This window comes from Alosa pseudoharengus, unplaced genomic scaffold, assembly GCF_046254945.1.
Source record: "Alosa pseudoharengus isolate Yale_2024_CS ecotype anadromous, Long Island Sound unplaced genomic scaffold, YU_APseudo_1.1 YU_APseudo_1.1_scf_10, whole genome shotgun sequence".
NCBI classification, from domain to species: Eukaryota; Metazoa; Chordata; class Actinopteri; order Clupeiformes; family Clupeidae; genus Alosa; species Alosa pseudoharengus.
This window is the reverse complement of record NW_027468565.1, coordinates 6,107,501-6,129,841: the sequence shown is the minus strand read 5'-3', so window position 1 is coordinate 6,129,841 and position 22,341 is coordinate 6,107,501. Positions and strand designations below refer to the sequence as shown.

General features: G+C 42.5%; 3 protein-coding genes across 4 annotated transcripts in view; 1 reads left to right on the top strand and 2 right to left on the bottom strand.

The window, feature by feature from the left end:
- Positions 1-6: 6 nt before the first annotated feature.
- On the bottom strand, positions 7-9,989 carry synm (synemin, intermediate filament protein). The gene is made up of 4 exons (XM_076262275.1): positions 9,089-9,989; positions 7,172-7,296; positions 4,615-4,685; positions 7-4,442 (listed from the first exon to the last, which is right to left on the bottom strand). The coding sequence occupies exons 1-4, from the start codon at positions 9,884-9,886 to the stop codon at positions 2,329-2,331; spliced, it is 3,108 nt and encodes a 1,035-aa protein (XP_076118390.1). The 5' UTR covers positions 9,887-9,989; the 3' UTR covers positions 7-2,328.
- Positions 9,990-10,809: 820 nt separating this feature from the next.
- pgpep1l (pyroglutamyl-peptidase I like) lies at positions 10,810-13,301 on the top strand. 2 transcript variants are annotated; one of them, XM_076262262.1, is made up of 5 exons: positions 10,810-10,899; positions 11,074-11,126; positions 11,407-11,523; positions 11,756-11,982; positions 12,181-13,301. In XM_076262262.1, exons 1-5 carry the CDS (start codon positions 10,866-10,868, stop codon positions 12,407-12,409), a joined length of 660 nt encoding a protein of 219 aa, XP_076118377.1. In that variant the 5' UTR covers positions 10,810-10,865; the 3' UTR covers positions 12,410-13,301. The 2 variants fall into 2 exon arrangements, with proteins under 2 accessions (XP_076118377.1, XP_076118369.1); XM_076262254.1 differs by having other exon boundaries at positions 12,178-13,301.
- Positions 13,252-22,341, bottom strand: part of igf1ra (insulin-like growth factor 1a receptor) — a 100,203-nt gene continuing 91,113 nt past the window's right edge. The window contains exon 21 of the mRNA XM_076262249.1: positions 13,252-19,951. Coding sequence (XP_076118364.1) covers positions 19,387-19,951 — 565 coding nt within the window. The 3' untranslated portion in view covers positions 13,252-19,386. The remainder of the gene's footprint in view (positions 19,952-22,341) is intronic.

Here is a 22,341-nt window from a genome sequence, read left to right as displayed (position 1 = left end):
CCTGAATGCACTGAAAGTTACATTTTAATAGTGTGTTTTAATAGATTCTGTTTTTTGCAAGATGGACCAACAAAAGTGTGTGTCCTGCAGCACGTGGACAGAGAAGCTGTCGTAATGAGGCCAAATTCATAAGAAATCCCTTTCTCAAGTCAAATCAAGTCAAATCAAAGTATCTGTTTGGAGACCCAAATATCTTGTGTAACATTTGCCAAGTGAACAGAAGCATTGCATAATTGTCACACAGAGCATGGTTGCAAAGAATTCTTCTGATTCTCAGAATGCTGAAATGAAGTGCTCAGTAAAGCTTACAGGTGAATCAGATGGAAATGCCTTTCCTTACAAGGTTTCTCAAAGCTAGATAAAACTCTCCAAACATTCCTACCCTGTATAACACAATACAAATAAAGACATATTTTGAATATTAGAAACACAGAGGTAATATGAGGCGTGTTACAAGGCCAAGAGTGAATGTTAAGCAAATTAACTGAATTTGTGAAGACATTCATTTCAACAAACCATTCAATAAATGTGACATTACATTGCACATTAATTAGACTTTATAATGTCAATAACATTGCATCTAGTATCAGTGAGACAACATTTCATGAATGTATCACCAAAATCTCACATTTCAATAATTGTTTGAATTAAGTTGTCTGATTCAGATGGTCGTTCCACAATAAACTTTCACGACCATTATGACAGTTAGCACACCTGCCAGATGTCTCAAACTCGGCTGTGTCATTAAAGTCTTAAGCTGACATTTCATCTGGCAAGGTTAACCCTAAATACTAGGAGAGATCAAAGGCAGTTGCTGTTAAAATTGACAAATTAGTATCAGCCAGTTTTGGTTTCATGACATGAGCAGATCAGGTTAACTTTTACAAGTCTTACTTCATCTATGCAGCACTTAAAACTTAAACCTTGTTAAAATATTCAACAATTTAATTACAAACCTGCAGTTCCAATAATCTAATGCTAGTGATGAGAGTGAAAACTGAATAGTTACACAGCTGAGAGATCTGAAGACTACAACGGCCAAAACCTCCCCTTGAATTCTACATGTAACATGCACTCATCTCTCCCACTGTCTGGCTCTTTCTCCATACACACTGGTACTAAGCTGATACTAGTGTCTAAAAATAGCAGGCAGTCATTACACCTCTTTACCTCAAGTGAAGGTGAGCCGCCGCAGCTAAGGCTGCTCCAGTACAATCACAGACAACCAAGCAGATCATCACTTGACTAAAAACACATCCACATGCATACTCATAACTCCCATCAGCTCTGCAGCAATATTCCAATTCCAACGTTTTTTATCCAAAGAATTTAATATTCTGCTACTTTCCTGTTCCATTTCCTGCTCCTTACCCCCAAATCCCCAACCCAAACTCTCTCCTTCTGGTGTCTGTGCCTGCAAGCGCATAAAAGAACATCATTTTGAAAACGTAGGATGGCTGGATTAGTGCTCGCCCATGTAATGGTATTTAAAGATTAAAGGATCTGTGTCTGAAAACAGGAAATGATAGACTGGCAAGTTTACTAGCTGAAAACCAAGACACAATGATGATAGAAATGCAATATGCAGTTACCATTAGTAAACTTCTGGCTTTTATGGAGATGAATGTTAAATTCTGTTGATGGATTCCTTGCCTTCTTCCTTGTATCTATTTGTGTGAAGCTGATTACAAACACACAATCACTTCACCTATGCACCTACATTTAATGACATTCATCAGTGGCATCGATCAGCCAAAAAAACCTAGTAGTTATTATACCATCCTTGTCTAAACACATTTCTTTGCATTATCCCTCTAGAGTCCAGAATGGTTAGTCCCACACTGTGACCATCCACCTTTTTTGTTAATGTTATGATAACTAAGTGGTGGGGGCAAATCTGGTGGTTTCTGGTTTCTAATTTGCACGTCATCCGTTTAAGACTAATGGAATGGAAAATATATTTTAAGTCAATCTATTAGATTCAAGATCCTTTCGCAAAAGAGCTAAGCTTAGTAGTCTAAGTTAGTATAAAAATATATATCGTAGCATCCAAGAACACCTCAAGTTTGAAACAAAAGAGGTTGGCTTCATTTGCTAAGCAGTTATAGTATCATAAAATAACTTGAACTACTTAATATTGCAAGATGCTCATTGTTTATCACCACAATTGATGTAAGTGGTGCCTTACTTGTAAGTGATGTAGACCAAGATGTAAACCACTGCATCTTAGCTATGGTGTGAATCATTCATTATTACAAACACCAACAATGTTTGGAGATTCTCCTCTCCCTTCACCTCAACATGTCTGTGGCACTTGATGTTTTTAAACTAGTCTTGCTCTGTGCTGTCTAGAAAGACAGTAGCCACTTTTTTCTCTTGCGAGACTTTTAGTTTGGGGCCATATGCTCCTGTTATCTCATCATCGCCAGCCTCCTCCCGCTGCAGTAGACCTTGGATATCAATGCCACCAGCACCTGCTAAACCTGAGTTGGCATCCATCTGGAAAGTGAAGGTCGTCTCATTTGGACCCAGTTTGATGTGCCTCTCCGTCTTGCTAATCCCACTGATGATGTCCTCCTCATCTCTGGCCTCCCCACGCTCGGTCGCCCAGGGCATGCCCTGTGTTGTGACTTCCTGCTTGGACACCTTCATGGTGTATCCTCCATGTGCCCCGCCACTAAAGGCCTTCTTGAGCTCAGGGTTTGACCGCAGGGCAGCCATTATCTGCTCTTCAGACATGTCATCACTCTCCTCACCCAGAAGTCCGGAATTTTCCAGGGATTGAGTGACATTGAGCTCAGCCACAATAGTTGTGGTTCCATTGTCTGACCTCTGTTGCACTTGTTTGATGTCCACAGATACGTTGTCGGCACCTTGAAGTTCAGCCTGCGTGAGGCGAGACAGCTCCTCCTTCAGAGGTCCGGACATCGTGCCTTGGAGTTTCTCTAAGGCTCCTTTTAACTGTTTCTTTGGATCCAGTGTTTCCTCCTTCAAAATCCCAAGCACTGATTCCTGCACCATGGGTGAGACACGGACCTCCTCCTCGATAATGCACTCTGGGATGTTGTCTCTAACATATGAGCGCACATTCTCCTCATATATCTCCTCTGGTTCGTCTCTGAAACTGTCACTGTCTTCTGAGAAGTGTTTTTTCACGGGGAAAGCTCCCTCCTGGTAGTACCTTTCATCTGACAGATCATCCACTACTCCATAATGTCCATAGGATCCGAAACCACCTTCTTCCTCCGATAAGTTGTCCTCTGGTGTGGACACAAAATACTCTTGGGATTCCTGATCTTGGGTAGAGTACGGAGTCCCCATGTCTGTTGAGCTTTCCTGAATTCGAACTGATCCATTCCTCTCGTATTCTGTCTCCTTTGTTGGTGCCTTTATGGCCTCTCCACTCATCTGAGGTTGCTTGTCAGCCTGGTGCACATTCTCCACCTCTTCAATTTGGTAGGACATTGAGGAAGTTTGAAAGAATTCTGGGTTTGACACTATTTCAGCTTCCTCGTCACTTGGGATCTCAACAGGCTCCTCAATGATCTTGATGTTTACTGTCTTATTTTCCATGCTTTCTCCCTCCTTCAGTCCCAGGCCAAGAAGGTTCTGGATCATGCTTCCTGTTGAGGTTCCCTTAATGTCCTCCAAAGACACTGTCGTCACCCCTCTGCTCAGGAGCTCCTCCAGTGCAGAGTCCTGTGACAAATCCACATCCTCTTGCACCTTGGACTCAAGAATAATCTGTGTCTTAGTTGTCCCGTCATCCTCTTCAGTTTTCTCCACATGGTAAGTCATCTTCGAGTCAGGCTTAGAGAGATCCACACCCAACCCAGCTGGCTTCATGACATTCTCAATGATCTCCTCCATCAGGGCTGTATCCAATACTTTCTTTTCACTTGTTGTACTCTTGGTCTCTGTATGACTTCTTTCATTCTGGTCTTTGCCATCTGCCATTTTGCCTTGTCCTCTCAAATCTGCTTTGTTGTCCTTCTGTTTTTCCAGGCTGTCAAATGTCTTCGGCAAAGGCGGCTCAACTCTCACAGTTTTCTGCTCCGTGGAAAGTGAAGCAGGCATTTGATCATAGGAACCTTCTGTAACCTTCACACTCTTCTCTTGAACCACTTCCCTCTTTCTCTCGACACTTGGGGCACTTGGTTTGGAGGCGCGTGCAGAGGCGGCCGTGGCTGTGGCAGCTGCCTGTGAAGCTTTGGTAAAAGCGACCATGTCCCGTCTGCCTGCTGGACTTTGATGGGCACGGGCAGAGACGCTGATCGGGACGACACGTGAGGCACTTTTGGACTCAGTCTTGGACAGAGTTGCTGTTCTCACACCGGTTATGGGCTCCATGTATCTCTCAATGCCAGTTAACTGGAATGGGGACCTGATGTCAAGCCTGCCCATGGCTTTTGGAGTGTGAGGGTGAGAAGGCATCTTGATATCTGGAAAGCACAATAATAACACACATGTATATTGACACTTCTCATTTTTAAGATATTGAAGACACATTTGTTTTGCTCCAGGGTAAACGTGATATAAACAAGAGTAATTAAATGGACAATTACAAAGCTAAAGAAGACAAGTGGGGGGATTAATCTTTAATCCAAACAATACCTATTATTCTTTCTCTTGAGTGATGATCAGACCACATTTGGGCATGTCTCCCTTCTCCTTCCAAGAGAGCCCTAGGAAGGAAAAAAACGTAAGGTAAACACACAGCGCTAGGCTAAATTCACTCAAAGGTCATGTGAAGTTGACTTGTGTTGTGGTGCTTTCCTAACATAAAACTGAGCTCATTTCACCTCTCGGGGGGATTCTGACCACTTTGCTCTGCCATCACAAATCCACAGATTACCCTTAGCGCCAGATGAAAATGAAACGACACACCGAACCCATATACCTGCTCATCAACAAAACGAATCAAAGATCAGCCACAACACCCGACTCTAATCATAGCACAATGAAAGAAACCAGAATGAAGTCTGCTATCTGATCACCTACCTTAACAATTCACTGCTGTGTGTTTGTCTAGCGTATGGAAGAAGCAATGAAACACAAAAAGTTGGGAGCACTTTGTTGAGCCCAGAGCCAGTGTGTCTGTCCCCTGTGAGTCTGCTGAAAGACCGAACTAAAAATAACAGCCAGAATGCACTCCTGTCTGTTTTCTTTATGGATTAGAGTGCTGTGGTCTGACATACACACACACACACACGGAAAGACTCAGTGGCTTTTGCAGGACGTCTCTGAAAATGACATTTAACCTTGACTAAACATCCCACAGAAGGCATTTTGCTGAAATGCTTGCTAAGGAAACATAAAAGAAAAACAGAGTCTACACAAGGCTGAGGAATTATTTAAGAATGAAAACACTAAATTAAACAAGGATGATATTACTAGTGTAACACAATGAAAACTACATAACTCTTCCATTACTGATCCTCTGCAAGTGAGAGCTGGGTAGGCCTTTGATGTGAGAGGACTACACCCACCGTATCAAATGAAATGTGAGTACTGATTTGTTTTTGCAAATGCACAGCTCAGGCATCTCTTGGTGCTGGTTCTACACGAGTGTAGTAACTCTATCTAAAAACTATGTAGCAGGAACGTTGCCTATACATACACCTGAAAAGGAGGTGTTTGAAAATATTTGTTGGATACAGTGCACTGTATGCTATGTCTTTGATCTGTATGCAGAACACATTTCAGGGAGTAATAAAGTCACTTTTGGTTTTAACATCTAAATGACATTGATTAACCCCAACGTGGTGTAAGATTCACAAAAGAGTTTATTTTACTGAAGAAAAGGAAGTGGGAGAGCAGGTTCAGTGACCCTGTAGTCTGGGACCACCAGTTGTTCGGAGTTAAAATCACTAAAAATACATTCCAAAGGCAACAGTGCGTCCTGGCAGAGCTGTGGGAAAGAACTGCCATGTCTTTATTTTGATAAAAAATAATTGTTTTTCCTCCCTCTTTTTTCTGTCTTTTCTCTATGCTTAATGCGACATTTGGACATTCAGATATATAATTACCACAAAAAGATATTGTTGACTTGCAGTATGATTCAGTGAATAAATTAATTCATTCATTCATCTTCACAAGCAAAGGCGAGGTTGAAATTTTTTGTAACATTATGCTGTGTGTTAAATTACAGTTTTGCAGCCATATATGTTAACCATATATCATATTGTTATTTACCATATAAATGTGCTTCCATTTTAAATTTACTACACTAATCCGTTTTTGTTAATATCACAAACATGCACTATTTCAACTGAGATCACTAAATTGGAAATACAACGAACCAGCTGACACGTGCTTTGGACAAATAATAATGCATCTCTGTGATTCAGCATTTCTTAAGTGCCTGTGCCATCGCCAGAGGAGAGCTGTGGGTAGCTTTTAGCACGTCCTTGTCACTGAGGCAGCAGTGATGTGGATATAAATATTTAATCTCAGTGAAAGCATGAGGGCAAACACTCTGTTTAGTATTTCAGAACACATAGGGCGCTGGTTACTCTCACACGGCTAAAACAGGCGGTGCGAATGTCTTTGTCTTGATTTTGCCATTTCTATTGTGAAGATCAATTGTGGAGAATGTGGACATGGAAAAGCTTACAGTACTGAAGCCCTTCTTAGCGCTAGAGGACATTCCCTATTGACTTTGGGGGGTAGTGTACCCGTCCTTCAAAAATGACTGACACTTTTGAACCTTTTTCCAATTAGGGTTGATCAAATAACCCATTCTGACTGATCCTGAGTTTGACTTACTTCAAAGGGATAGTGCCCCCCAAATTAGATGTCAGTAATAGTATGAAAACACTGTAATAGTATGAAACTGCATGTATGTCGTGTACTGGATTTATACTTCTACTCTCCTCCTCCTAAAGCACAGTCCTTTTACAAGAGACACTAACTTTCGTTCTCTACTGTGACAGTTACGTTGTTGAGCCCCCCACTTCATTGTGCTCTCTAACCATTTTGATGATTATGGGGGTTGCACTGGCCGATTTTGATTATTGGAGGGGTTACAACCCCCCATATTTTACACCTCATTATTCACAATTCACTTTTGAATTCACACATTAATGTAGTGCTAACTTTTCACCTTCCTTTCCCACAGAGGATGATGTGATGGCTGAATAGTACCAGATAAACCTTAACTAGGCTGTACCTGTAGGCAGCTACCTCCAGACCAAGGTCCATCTTGACCTTCAGAAGATTCTGGTGATCCTGCAACTTCCCAGACATGGCATCGGCAAGCATAACCCGCTCGTGCTCCAATTCATCAATAATCACCTGGACAGAACATAAAAGGTTAGAGCCTATACGTTATGTCTCCCTCTTCAATGGCACAAGGTTGTTATGAACTTTTATTCTCTGTCTTTCCATTAAGCTATTTAACATAATCGGTTCAATGCACATTGTAATAGAATAATTTTAGCCCATGATAGCTAACTTAGTAATGTTAGTTACACCACTCCGTGCAACACCACTCATTTTTTTAAATATAGTTGTCAGATTAATGTGTTGCTACCTATCACAGATTTCTCCAATTTGTAGTGGATGCACACATTGAGAGATGATGCAGTTGTGTTATCTGGATAAGCTGTACAATCATGTCATCATCATTACTGTGTGTAAAATGACAGAATGAACAAAAGGGTGTAGGCCTTCACATTCATTTGCCCCATTTATTTCAACACGTTACAATTTTGCTTTGGCAGAGTCTAACAAGTGTGTATTTTGGGCAGGGCTCTTCATATGGAACACCTGTTCGAAGACTCCAACAACACCCCCCCTCCCCCCCCCCCACATACACACACCCACGCCCACCCTCGGGACTCTCACTGCTCACTTCACGGAAGTGAATGGTTAACTGGACACGGGCCAGCTGGCAGCATCATGGGTGATCCTCACAATGCCTCAGTCGTAGATAACTGTCATTAGGACTGGCAAACTCCCTTCTTTACACAGTGTCTAGCCATTAGGTTGTGTGTGTGTGTGTGTGTGTGTGTGTGTGTTTGTGTGTGTGTGTGTGTGTGTGTGTGTGTGATTTTAATATAAATGTGCACACTGTTGCACATGTTATGACAAATGTTGTTTAATCAATAAGCAAACCAAATAAATAATTTGTAGCTGCTGATCCTTGTTCTTTGAATGGAATGGCTTTGCCAGAGAGATTTGTAACAAGGCAATTAAACTGGTTTAAGATAACTGCCCTACTGACAGACATAATACATCTAAACGTCTCTATGTCGCCCAATAAATTCAGAATTCGTGTTTCACTGTAATTTTTACCATCACCAATATGTGATCATATTAGCACATCAGAGCATGAAGCTTTTTTGTGGATGACCCAGTGAGACCTGAGAGAGAGAGAGAGACCTTCCGGAGAGTGACTCTGTCTGTCTCCAGGGGCTGGACAGGAACAGGTGGAAGGGACACAGATTAGGCTACTTTCCAGTAGCCCTGCAAACCCCTTCCAAGCAAGGGGCTACACAAGTGCAGTGTCTCATGTATCAAACCTCAAAGTCAGTCATCACTGAATGGATATCCATCTCACCATTTCACCATTGGCCTATTACATAACAAGCTATTTATATTGGTTCAGACATTTTATATTAGAAATACTGCACATTAGTACTAAGTACTAGATAGATTTTGAAATAGAAATGTCAACTTTACATAATACTGTTTTTTCATGCGTTTTTTTATTTTGCTTTGTTCCTTTGTTTACAGTAAGTGCTGTATGAAATAAATCAATATATTTCTAAGAATACAATAAAATATCCCTCAATATCCAATTACAAAAAACGTTTAAAATCCTCTCCATCTGTCGCCATGTAGGCTAATGCAAATCTCGCTGCACATGAGTAATATTGTTCTCTTGGTCCTGGAGTGGGTGTGGCACAGCAAAGGCATGAGTGAAGACTGTTATGTTGACTAGCAGCAGGCGAGTATGTTGCAGGCTACCTTAGAGGAAGAATGCTACTCTGCTCCGTTGCAGACTACTAACAATTTTTCATATCCCCAAATTTGTGCAACAGTTTGTCATGCATTGAAAGCTACAATAGCACAGTTGGCTCACCTGATACTGGTTGACATCCGCCCGGAATTTTTCTTGCATGTTCATCAGCTGATCCTCCAGGTGTATTTGTATTTGGCCATGTCTATCAAGTTCTGCCCGTAGCTTATTCAGTTCCGACACGTACTGCATTTTTTCCCGTCCCATGTCCTCCAGTCTCGCCTGATCTGCTTTGATGGACTGCTCCATCTCTTCCACCCTGATTCGGTACATGTCGTACGTGTCCATCCAACTTTCGGACAAAGAGCGTGCGTATTGCTCAACCTCTTCCATTGAAGGCGCTGGGGGGCCATGGTATGTTTGGGTAACGACAGGTACAATTCTTGAGTGAGCTTGGCTTCGCATATGGGCGATTTCTTGACTGTGAGCATCTTCCAGAAACCTGTATTCATTCTCTAGCTCAATCAAGCGTGCCTCCAGGGCGGCGTTAGTATTGTGCGCTTGATGCAGCTCCTTCTCCCAACTTTTAAGTTCCCCACCAATACCTTTGCTTACTGCCGTCTCCTCTGAGCAAAGAGCTTTAACCATATGGAACTCCTGCCGCAGCTTTTCTCTTTCCATCTCTGCCTTGGACTTCTCGAAGGCGAGCTGTTCCACCATTCTTCTCATTTGTCGCAACTCTGCCATGTGTTGATGTTCCCATTGTGCGGGCCTGTCCTGCCTGATGCTGTTTATTTCCACGATAAGGCGGGCATTTTCTTGTTCCAGTTGCTTCGCTCTTGACAGGTACTGGCTGAGCCTGCTGTTAAGCTCCTGAAGTTGGCCCTTTTCGTTGTCAAACGTCCTCCGAAAATGAAGCATTTTGTCGATGAAAGACACTCTCTAATTTCCAAATGCAGGTCCTTTCTATTGACTAACCCTGTGCAAGTGTTCTCCGGGCGTTAGTGAGCAGTAGTGGGATGGAGGAGGGTTGCCTAGCCTTGACAAGTGCAGGAGGAAGGCGGGCGTTTATCTGCTCAGACGTCCCATTCAACTGACACAGTCAAGGTCTAAAAAAACAGCTCCTCGTCTTCCTGATGGGATGGCTCTCCCAAGTGGAGAAATGTTGACAATGCAGTATCGGGAATAGCCTACAGACACAGTTCATTTTTGAGAAGTTTTCATACGTTCTCATCTAAGGCAGGGAGGACTGTTTATTTTACGTAGGAAGTGCGCACTTTTGGGTAAGGCCAGGTCAGGTGTAGTGCTAAAATAATAGGTGGGTAAACTTTTAATTCTGTGATTTCGGTGAGGTGAACTGCGCCATGGGGTATCGGATTTTTAGAACATTAGGCATCTAGAACATGTGTTTAATGATGGTGGAGGTTATTGTCCATTGTTTTAACAATAGGCCTACCAGTGGTATTATGGTTCTTAGAGTGTTGGGTGTAGATATCGCGAATGTGGATTATACAGTGTGAGTTTTGAATGTTAAGTTGCAATTGGTGAATGAACTCTTTTGAGAGGTGAATAAACTCTATTTCTAGCCTCCACATCCCTGATATGGTTATAAAGCACCTAGGCCTACTTTCTTTTTTCTGTGGACATGTTTACGTAGGCTAAATGTGGGCTAATCTAGATGGTTTCCCTCAATGTAAACAAACAAGGCTATGCAATTATAATGAAACCTGGCGAAGAAAAAATAATCTCACTGTTGCATTGTATGGTTTAGTGCTTTCCTCGGGACTTGCGCAGTGTGCAACTAAGAGCTATCGTAAAAATAGCCTTGAAGGATGGGCTGTGTAGAACGGGGTTGGTTTGCTGCACTCGGTCAACACGTTAACTCGTTGGGACTGCTGCGATGGGTTCATTTGGTGAAACAATAGTTGTGACAGGTAAGCTTTCAAGTGACATTTAGTCCTACTGAAGTAACAATAAATCACATTCGTTATGTTAGGGTAGGCTACGGAATAGCCTACCGTGTGAGTGTCAGATGTGCGAATAAAACATAATGTGTGTCTACAGAAATGTATGTTATGTCAGACAAAGGAGTTGTGTCTTTTTCTCAGGGTTTGGCCCTTTTGGTCAGCACTTGGTAAACCAGAGTTGGACTGCGGCACAGGTAGGTTACCGTGCATGGAGTAGTTTTTCATTTTAGACAAACAGACATAAGGTTAAAGTTATCATTTGAATCCCAACTGTACTGTGACCTAATTTCAGCTGATGATGTAGCCTTACAGCATTTGCACATGAGTTGTCCTGATATAAAAGTCTACTCTCTCACCCAAACACATTTTATATTAGTCTCAGAACATATAATGTAAATCAAAATGATGGAGCATTGTGGAGCTGCAGAATGTGATTTTTGCCAAAATAACGGCAATATCATCTCCTTTTTGTAGGGTTTAAAAGCGGAGGGCCTAGAGGAGGTTATTGAGATTTATATAAAAGAGATTCCAGTGAGCTATTCCAGCGCAAAGCGGATCTTGTCGGGAATCTGGGAGAAAGTTCAACCAGAGGTAATAACTCAGAATAAGGTAGGGCAGGCTATATAGCAAACTATATGTCTCTTATGGTGTAATTCACTGTTAATAAGGGAAGAGACAGCATGATTATACCTACAATAAAGTAGTTTGATAGTTAAGATTAGACAAAGTAAAAAAAAACATAGATTTCAAATTATTTGCATCATATTTGAAATGGGATAGATACAATAACATCCTTTGTCTCCATGTGTTATGTTATTAACAGTTCGCTGTTCATTTAGGAATAGCCCCTGGGTCTAAAGCCATCACTCTGGAGCAGACGGGGAAGAATTATGGTTATGTAAACAGAGATGTGTGTGGCCAGTGTCCCCTCGATCACTGCTGTGTTGAGGGAGGTGTAGACAAACTCGACTCCATCATAAATATGAGATCCCTCACAAAGAAGCTAAGAGCAAAGGGACTGGATGTAATCTACTCAAAGGATGCTGGGAGGTGTAGTATTCATTCGGTGATTCCTACTGAGAACATAGCTTAACTGTAAATCATGATGACTATGATTTACATAATCCCATGATACTATGGTTGTGTACTTGGAGTTTAATGATTTTATTACCTACCTACCCACCTTTTGATATAAGTACACAACACACAGCACATACTATCACACTGTGGCATCTCTTGATCAAGCAGGTACCTGTGTGATTTCACCTACTACTGGTCTCTTCACTGTGGGAGAGGCAGGGCTGCATTCATCCATGTTCCGGCCTCGGGCAGTCTGGCCACCCCGGACAATCTGGTGCCCCAGCTGTCTGCCATCATCCAGGCCATGCTGAGGGAGCTAAGGGCCCTGTCCGATAACACAGTGGAAAGCACTACCGATCAGTCAGCACCCGAGGAAGGTTCTCAGCACCTAATATAGCATATATCAAACCTCACTGCTGTAACTGAAGGTTCTCAGCACCTAATATAGCATATATCAAACCTCACTGCTGTAACTGTTTTGTGTTAAAGCATACCATCTGAACAAGATGGGAGGAAGGCAGAAATTACAAGGGAAAATGTCTACCAGACAAGGCTTTTTTTTTTTTTTATCAAATTGTTAAAAGTGACTGTGACATACACAGCTGGAATCAGTTTCTGCAATCTTAGTCTCTTCCCGTTTTCTTAATAGCCAGACTCCTGGATATAATCCACATTGGAATGGTCAAATGCATCAATACTTTTTTTCAGAATAAAAATCTTTACTTTAAGTTCATCTAGGCGCTTGAATCTAATCTCCTTCTGAGAGGCTGTCATATTGATAACAAATTGACAGTTGAGGCCTTGTTAACTTGTCTGATAAGTAAAGAGGAGGCAGCACTGTCAGGTTGAGTCATAGTGGTGTCCTACAGAAGCTTTTGAACTCACTCATGATGGTAGCCGTGCAATTCAAAGGTTCAAATGTGATCAACAGTGTGGCATTGAATGCATGTGCCGGTTATATCTGACGACAAAGCAAACTGGCTGTAATATTTTTCTATCAGTAGTTTTATCAGCAATTATAATCAATAGTTGTAATTTTATTCATGAATTGGTTTCGTGTTGTATTCTTTTTAAGTTATCTTTACAGTATGTGTGTCTTGTAATTGTGAGAAAGTGTAGATGTATGTAGAAAGTGTAAATGAATGTTTCACCAGTGTTGGTTAGAACCAAATGTGTTTCTTAATGTAAAAACAAACAAACAAACAAACAGCTGATTGTGTTTCTTAATGTCTGCAATAAGATGCCATCCTAGAGAGTTTGTTTGTATTGTTTTATCATATGGCAAAGATGTACACATTTAATAACTGAATAACAAAAAACCTTGTTTCTCATTCACTTTTAATTCAAAATTTAAGAAAAAAAGAAAAATACATGAAATTCTTCAGATAGACATTAAGCCAATGGCATGTAAAAAGTATACCATCTCAACTAGAGGTGGGGGAGGGGGGGGGGGCACCCAGGTGGCCTTAAATACAGAATTTACAAGAAGACAAGTGTACCAGCCAAGCCATTTCATCAAATCAGTTCATCATCAATCAAATCACTGACATAGATAGAGATTATTTTGCGAAAGTAAAATAAAAGCATTATCAATTAAAAATCTAAGTACAGTAGAACAAGGCCCCATTTGAAATGTTGGAATGCCAAGCAAAGAACAACAGTGCCTGGAAAAAAAAGATCTCTAATAAAAACCTCATGCTCATTATTGCAATTTATAATGCATTGATGCATCTTCTCTAGACCTGAGGTTTGCATTCTGTAGAAATACAATAACAAATAAAATTATGATAACTTGAAAATGAAACCGTTTCAGTCAGTCTACCTTCTGGAAATGCAACAAGCACTACGGTCTACTGTAAACGTGTTTTTAATTTTAAATTCTAGTCATGTTAACTCTCCATCATGACTACCCGTAATCTACTGGACACATCTGTCCTATTTGTGTCTGCTGTGAATATACTGTAAGTGAGTTCATAACCCACTGGAAACTACGAAACCTTGGCAGGCAGCATTCAATGAAAACTGACATTCACTTCTCAACAGGCCAACCCCTTTTGTCCATTTTATAAGTGAACAAAGAAAAAAGTAATAAATATCACTGATAGCTAATTTTCATTATCAGACAAATCCTTATTCACTACATCTAATTGTGATACACCCATATACATACGCAAAAAAATACAAGCGCAAGGCCTTTAATGAGAACATTGAACTGGGTCTTTTTCATTAGAGCTTGGTACCATACCACACATAATGCATTTCGATTCAACCATGTTTCTATCTTATCCCCTTCAATCCTAGACTCTGAAAACGATCTCTAAACCCCCTCTGAAATTCCTTATTTAGAAAAAAAATAAAGGTTAAGAAAAATGTTAAGTGCCTTGATTAAGATGTACCAGGGTTACTCATGTTGTATTGCCAATCACCCTCCACAACCAACTAAGTCCCAAAGAGAGAAAGTAACAGCTGACATTCTCTCTCTTCTTTTGTCATTTTGACTGCTTACTGACCCAGTCAGGCTGCCTCTTCCATCCCATCAGCAGACATTGAAATCGATGATGAGGGGAAGCCCGCTGATGTCAATCCTCCCCCGCCCCCCTTACTCTTGTGCCTGGCTAGCTAGTGAAGGACCTGGGCCAGTGAGGCCACAGTATTGCATGGAGGACTTGGACACTTCACCAACTTCACTTCACCAACGACTCTGGTCAGCAGACCGAGACTCCCCAGAGCAGCATTTTATTCAGCAGCAAAAAGAGAAGAATGGAAAAGCTCCGTCGTAACAAAGCTCTCCATCTTTTTTTTTTGTGAATGATGAAGACGACGTGGTCGGGATGGTAGGCCCTTTGTGTACTGTACTCCTCTGGAAAGGTCAAAAAATGAGTCAGGGATGTCATCCAAATTGGAATGGTCAAATGCATAAATAAATATAAAGAATAAAAATCTTTAGGTCTCTAGAGAAGTTTTAGAGAATGAAACTGTCAGTCCATCTAGGTGCTTAAATGTGATATCCCTCTGAGAGGAAGTCATTAAAACATAAATAGTTGAGGCCATTAAACTTGTGTGATAAGTAACGAGGTGGCAGCACTGTCGCCTTAGCCAGTGAGTGTGAGCAAGCAGCATGTGTTTTGCTGTGGCTCATATTTGGTAACAGAAATATTTCAGATGTGCGAAAAACAGAGCAAACAACAACACGCCAAACTCCAACTCTAGCTGAGGTCTTTGTCAAAGATTCAAATGATTAGCCATGTGAACGGACTCATGGCAAAAAAAAGAAAAAAAAGGCACACCATCTGATTGATTTCAGTGCCAAGATGCTTCCAGTCTGACAACGTGTTAAATTTCCTGCCAGCTCTGTTCCTGTAGAGTAAGCTTGTCCAGACAATGCCCTGTGTGACCACCAGGACGGCACCACCTCCAGCATGACAACATTCTGGAAAGGTGCGGCTGCACGTTTGGTGTTTTTTTTCTTTTTAAATGAGGTGAGTGACTCGCGGTACACAGCCTGAGGAGGATGCTGGGATAGCTGGTGGAGGCCCTGGAGTGTTTACAGTGACAACTTTGTGCTAATGAGGACACACAAGGAGGAATATGACATGCTGCTTATTGATGGCTGAAAGCATTACATTACAAAAAAAAAAAAAAACTGGCACTTTGCTAATGTATTTCATGGGCAGTTATTTCTAACTGTACATGTCATTTGTCCACGGATTAGTAAGGGTGACATAAGACATGTCCTGTGTATGGGACAGGATAAGATGTTCGATTCTGTATTTTGCTGAGATAGTCTGGCTCTGGAGCTTATCTACTATACGTTAATGACAAAACTTTTCAAAGGTAACGCCGTTTATGGTTTGGAAGTCTTCTGACAACGCCAAACCTAATTTCCACTTTGACATACTGTCCAAGCATACAATAATGCTATTGCAATGCAATGCTTCTGAAACGACTGGGATCATTACAGTTTCTATATAAGCTGGCTAAACACCAATCCCATTTATAATTAAACAAAAACTACTTTCTCATCCGAAGAGACCAATTCATCAGCGCAAGCCTATGTAGCTGTTTGCTGTAGCTAGATGTTTCAAGGGTTTACAAATAATTTATGTGCAAAGGAGTAGGAAGGGGTGTCTGAGGTGGATGGGACCTGTGGGGCAGATGATTACATCTTCCATCGAACAGCAATCCCAAACGCAGGCTGGCTTTACACAGAGAGCGCCAGTTTGGAAGAATTAATGTTCCTCTCTAATTAAAGAGAGAGAGAGAGAAAATCCTTTCTTTCATTCAATACAAGAGTTCTCTTTCTCTCCATGCCTTACATTACAGAGTCTTTTCAATGCCTTATAAGCTATTACATATTTTATATCCACTGTTAGGTCCACAGATCTGACTGAACGAGAATTTGTGACTGGCATATTTAGAATGGGATTCTTTCAACCACCTTTTTTAAAGATACCTCCTCCACTCCAGGTCACCAAAAAGTGTGTGTGTGGTTCATGACGTCATTGAGGTTTACCCGGATTCAGAGAACTAGTCAGTTAATCCTCTGTTGATAAGTGAGAAAAAAAGTGAGATGTCATAATTTTTTCATACACATACATTTAAAGAAAAAAGAGTGAGGTAGATAAATGTGTTAAGGGAAAAAAAAGAAAAAAGTCCCCCTGTCATAACACCGAACACAAATACATACAAACAAAAATGATGCCCAGCCATAACTCCAAAAAAAGATACAAACAGAAATCTAACTTTTAACTGAATTATGGGGCATTTATACAGTGATTTAAACTTAATGTCACAAAAATAAATAAATAATCCTAAAGCAAAAAAAAAAGTTGAACATCTAGTTAGTGGAGAGAGGGAAATGTACTAATCAGGTGACATCAAAGGGAGTAAATCCTTCACAAAACATGAAATGAATGAAAGCCCCAGCCCTGAGGCTGTTTCCATCCTTACAACACTGGACTGGCCCAGAGGAGCTCTCTGGGGTCCAGCGCATCTTAATTTGGTTTGCACTTAACAGACTGAGCGGCCGACATGGTGCGGTCACTGCCGGTATACTGTTGGATGAAGAAGGTAGAAAAGGTAGGGGGAGATATAGTGTCACTGAACGGAGAGGAAACCGTCAAGCAGCAATCGAGAAGAAGAAACCAGCTCTGTTGAAACAGATGTTGTATAATAATTGGTTGGGAGAAGTAAGGCAATGACATAAAATAAAAATAATAATACTTAAAAAAAAAAAGACAATCGCAACTTAGCCCTCTCGGTTGGTTGGACAAGAAAACGAATGGGTCGAAAATGTTACTGACAGGAAACCACTCCATTCATGAAAACGCATCTTGGAACGAGGCACTGTGAACAGCGGCAGGTAGCCTACACTTTACACTTGACCTCAGACCACAGGTAGTGGGGGGGTGGGGGTCACAGAGCTACACGGAGAGAGAGAGAGAGACAGAAAGAGGGAACCACATGGGAAGAACTGTCTACGGGCAATCAGAGAAATGAGGGGGGAAAAGAGCAAGACCTTAACTTGGACCTGAGATTAAACAGCAGCGTGGAGGCCGTCACAGACCCAGTGCCTGACCACTAGCACGCTGGTGCCGAGAGTATACCCTCACGCACAGAGCTAAGGTGTCTGTAAGAACTAAATAATAATAATAATAATAATAATAATAATAATAATAATAATAATAATTGAATGAGAAAAACTGTTCATTTCATTAAAAAAGGCAATGGACAATATGTGGCAAACAGACAGCGTCTCTAGGGATCCGAGAAGAAGAAACAAAAGCTTTTTTTCTTTGTTTCATTTTTCTTTTTTTTTTCTTTTTTTCTTTCTTTTTTTGCTAGAACAATATAAAGCACAAGAAAAATGGACTGTAGTGGAGATCATAGAATATTAAACCTGAAGGATTTCATTATATGTGTGTGTGTCTATGTATATATATATATAGACACACAAACATACCGATATATAACATCCACAAAAGAAAAAAAGAATAAAATAGCAGCTTCTTTCTGTACAGACATAGAGGTGAACATCTGAACTGTAAAAAAGTTATAAAAGTGACACAAACGAATTATGTGTGCATGTGTGTGTATCTGAGTGTTTGTGTGTGATTTTTCTAAGGTCAAACATACAACTGTAAGACCCTAACAATATAAACATTTGAATTGTATAGAGAGATCATTGCCTAGTTTAAAATACCTTCTGTACAGAAAGCCTCACATGCGTGTAGTTATATATATATACACACACACACATAATCAGAGAAGTCACGACTCGCCAATCTCTCTCGACTGCCTCAGTGGACTCTTCTGACTGAGCCAATCCCTTCTGATTCATCTTTTTTGGCTCACATTTGTGTGTACTGTGTTTTTTCACTTGCTTTGTTTCAGAATTTTTGTTTTTGGCGCCAGGTCATATCTTTTTTTTTGTCATCTTGAAACGAACAGGTGCATTCTGCTTTCAGTGCAGCTCATCTCAGAGATGGGTCGTGCAGTAGAGATCGCAATGCCGTGGCTCCGAGCCGATGTACGGCAGGCTGGGAGGGACATTATAAAGAAATAAACAACTAAAGGAAAGAAAAGACAATATTCACAAGATACATCTACTTGTGAGATCCCCCATCAAAATAAAAAGCCAGTGTAAAAGTTCAGTTGCAGTTCCCTCCATACCCATGTCTAAGATATCCAACTTAAGAGACGACATAAAGGATGAAATAATAATAAAAAAGATGAACAGCATACGAAAGTTCCTTTCGAGATTTGGCAAAATTGATTTTGGCAGTTTTAAAACAGAAGCCCCCCGCCCCTCTGTCCACCTCACAAATCCCACGCCGTGAAACAGATCTAAGAAGCATGACTGTGGGGGTCGTAGTGTCCTTGGTGAGTCCATCGGATGGACATCACTTTGCCTCCCCCAATGAGAGACAGAGGAACCTTTCACTGGGAGATGTGTCAGTGGCCTTTGATGAGATAAGTAACCGAAGTAAGTGTTCTGGGGAGGCCATACACTCTTTACTATAGAGAGGAAAAAGTGTGAAGAACGCACACTTCTAAAAAAAGTGCTGTTGGGGTTGGACTTGCTGGCAGATATGCTTGAACAGAAAAAAACTTTTGACATCGCAACTTCCTCTGCGATGATTACGTGATTGAGAGACACGAGACAAAAGATGGAGAGAGATTCACTGTCAACACAGCGGCACACAAGAGTCTATCGATTTAGAATCATCCCATGAGCCAAGAGTTTCAGTCCCATGAATAAAATAGAATAAAATACATTAACAAAGTCTAAAGAAGAACCACATTGGCGTGGGGATGAGGGGATATGTTGGGGGTACCCTGTGTGAGAGGAGTGGGGTTTTTTCCGTCGGGGGATCAGCAGGCAGAGGACTGGGGCAGGGGTAGAGTCCGTTCGTTTTTGCGCCCCCCGTTCATGTGCGCGTACGGCTGGGTCTCATCAAATGCTGGCCCCAGCACCAGTACTGGTCCGTTGGCCGACACCTGTCCCGAGTGCTTGTCCAAGCCCAGGGCTGCCGCTGCCGCCAACGAAGGGGCCGGCGAGGACGTGATGGAGGTGGGGGACGAGCAGGAGGCCACTGCGACCGCAGCCGTCGGGGATGTCGGGGAGGAAGGCCCCAAGGGTGTCCCCGTGCACTGGGCCGAGGGGAGTGGCTGAGGGGAGGACCTCGCAGGGGTCCCGGCGGAGACAGCCACGGGCGTCGGGGGCTGCCGGCTCGAGACGGGGTCCAGGGGGACGTTCTCCATGTTCTCCACCTCGAAGTCCAGCCCCTCTGTGTCCGGGGGCTTGTTCTCCTCGCTGTAGAAGAAACTGAGCTCGCAGAACGGCGGCTCCAGCTCCTCCTTGATGCTGTTGATGATCTCCAGGAAGGAAGGCCGCATCTTAGGGTTGTACTGCCAGCACATCCGCATCAGCTCAAAGCTGTGGGTTACGAACACACACGCACACACACGCACACACACACACAACACACACACACACACACACACACACACACACACACAGAGTATTATTTCATTAATATTGTATAAATAATAACATATGATCAAGAAGGATCAATGATTGAGGTGATTGAGATGTAGCAATCTCAGTCATATCTGTGCTACAATTTTGAACATTAAAGAATAAAGAATAAAAATAAAACGGAAACATACTGTAAACTAATAAAGAAAAAACACTACTACTATACATGTAATACTATACATACACACATAATACTATACATGTTGACGGTGAACTTCAGATTGCATGAATACACTACTTCGCCTACAGATGGCAGTCTTCACCAAAGGAAGCAGCTGAGCTGGAAATGTCACATACTGTACTGTGGCGGACAGATTCCAGAGCTTTCCGTAATCATACCCCTCTCCCTCCTCCCTGAAAACGCATATGCTCAGGCCCTGCCGTGTGTGTGGCCGTGTTTTCGCAGGCGAGCGAGTGAGTCAGTGAGCGCCTGAAACAGTTCTGCTCGATCGTACACGCACGTGATCATAAAACCCTAGCCAGAAGTGCGGAGCCGGAGCGCTGGGGAACGTCAAAACAGCACCATAAAAACCAGGAGAATCATTACGGCTCGGCGCTGTCCTGCCGGCCACATCTTAAATTATACACAAACAAGCTAAGAATACCCTTCCTCGTCTCGGACTGGCTGAAATGGATGCTTGTGTGATCTCTCTTTTCTCTCTCTCTCTCTCTCTCTCTCTCTCTCTCTCTCCTCCTTCGGGACAAGCCGCTGAGTGGTGGCGTGCTCCTCTCGCCCGGCTTCTTCCCAGAACAGAGCAGGCCGCACACTGCTGGGCACCCCGAACCCAACAGCAGCGGAGGAGGCCATGCAGGGCTGAGGCGTGTGCCATGCTCGGGAGTAACCTGTGCGCTCTGGCTTACGGGCCCATCTGTCGCCACAGAGCATGGCACAGCAGCAGCAGCGGCGGTGGTGGCTGCACTGGCTCGCCGACGGGAAGTCAGGAGGGGGAAAAAAAAAATGCAGCTACGGTAAATCCAGCCAGACTGTCATCGAGGGCACACACAAACACACACAGGCACATACTCACATGCATACCCAATCGGGCGTACATCAAGATTTAATTAGTGGGCCTCTGCTAATTTTCATTTCCTGGTGTCATTTTGCTCTACCAGTAACCAAACCCTTATTAACAGCATGAAAGGGTAGGCTCCTACAGTAGAGGATATCCACTCACTCACTCACTCACTCACTCACTCACTCACTCTCACTCACACACTTACTCACTCACACTCACTCACTCACTCACTCACTCACTCACACTCACACTCACACTCACTCACTCACTCAATCATTCATTTGTTTGTTCACTTCACATGCATTCATTCATTCATTCATTTATTCATTCATTCAGGCTGGGATCATTAGCAACTGTTTGACTGTTACCACCCTATGACCTCACTGATCTCACTAGCATGATGCGTCTAAATAAAGCAGCAGCAGTCATAGCCGCGTCACACACCTGCGAGAGCTGAACACTCCGTTTCAAAGCAACTCAAACAGCCAGCACATCGAACAGGCACATCAGCCTTGCAATGTAATGCTGTTCATCTCAGCAAAATGTGACATTCATGATGTTAACCAGGCCCTCCTTTCCTTTGCTCTTTTCTTTTGTGTTTCTCTGTTGTTGTTTTTTCCTGTGCATCTTGCTGTGTTTCTCAGAGAGCAACTAGCTGTGAATCTGATCCGCCAGATCTGAGCCTGTTTTACAGTAAAGACCTGTGTGAAAGTCAGCAGCCCCATGCGGATCAACCGTGGGGTGACAGAACAGAACCCTATGTGTTCGGCCCAAAGAACCCCCCCCCCCCCCACCACCAACACACACACACACACACACCCTCTTCCTCTTTGTATCTGTCCTCCCTGTGCAACCCTGTCTACGCGCTCCCACTCTCAGGACAGCGCACTGGGGCTACCATGGCAACCGGGGGTTTGTGTCTCCACAACACAGCCCGTCCTCTGTAAGTAAGGTGAGGTCAGTCATCGACAGACAGAGGGAGAGAGAGACAGACAGAGAGAGAAAGAGAGAGAGAGAGAAAAAGAGAGGAGGGGGAAGACCACATGCCATCAGGTTGAGATCAGCCCAGCAGGGGAAAAGGAGAAGAGAGAGAGACAGAGAGAGAGAGAGATGTACTGTACTCTAACTGTATAGTCAATGGTTCCCATCTGTCTCATGCCTGTCAATAGATCAGCCTGTCCTCACTGTGACCTGATTGTACAATGTGTCTCTTATGAAACCTGTCTCCCTTGCCTCCTGTCTGTCTATCAAAACAGTAACCCAACTGTAACC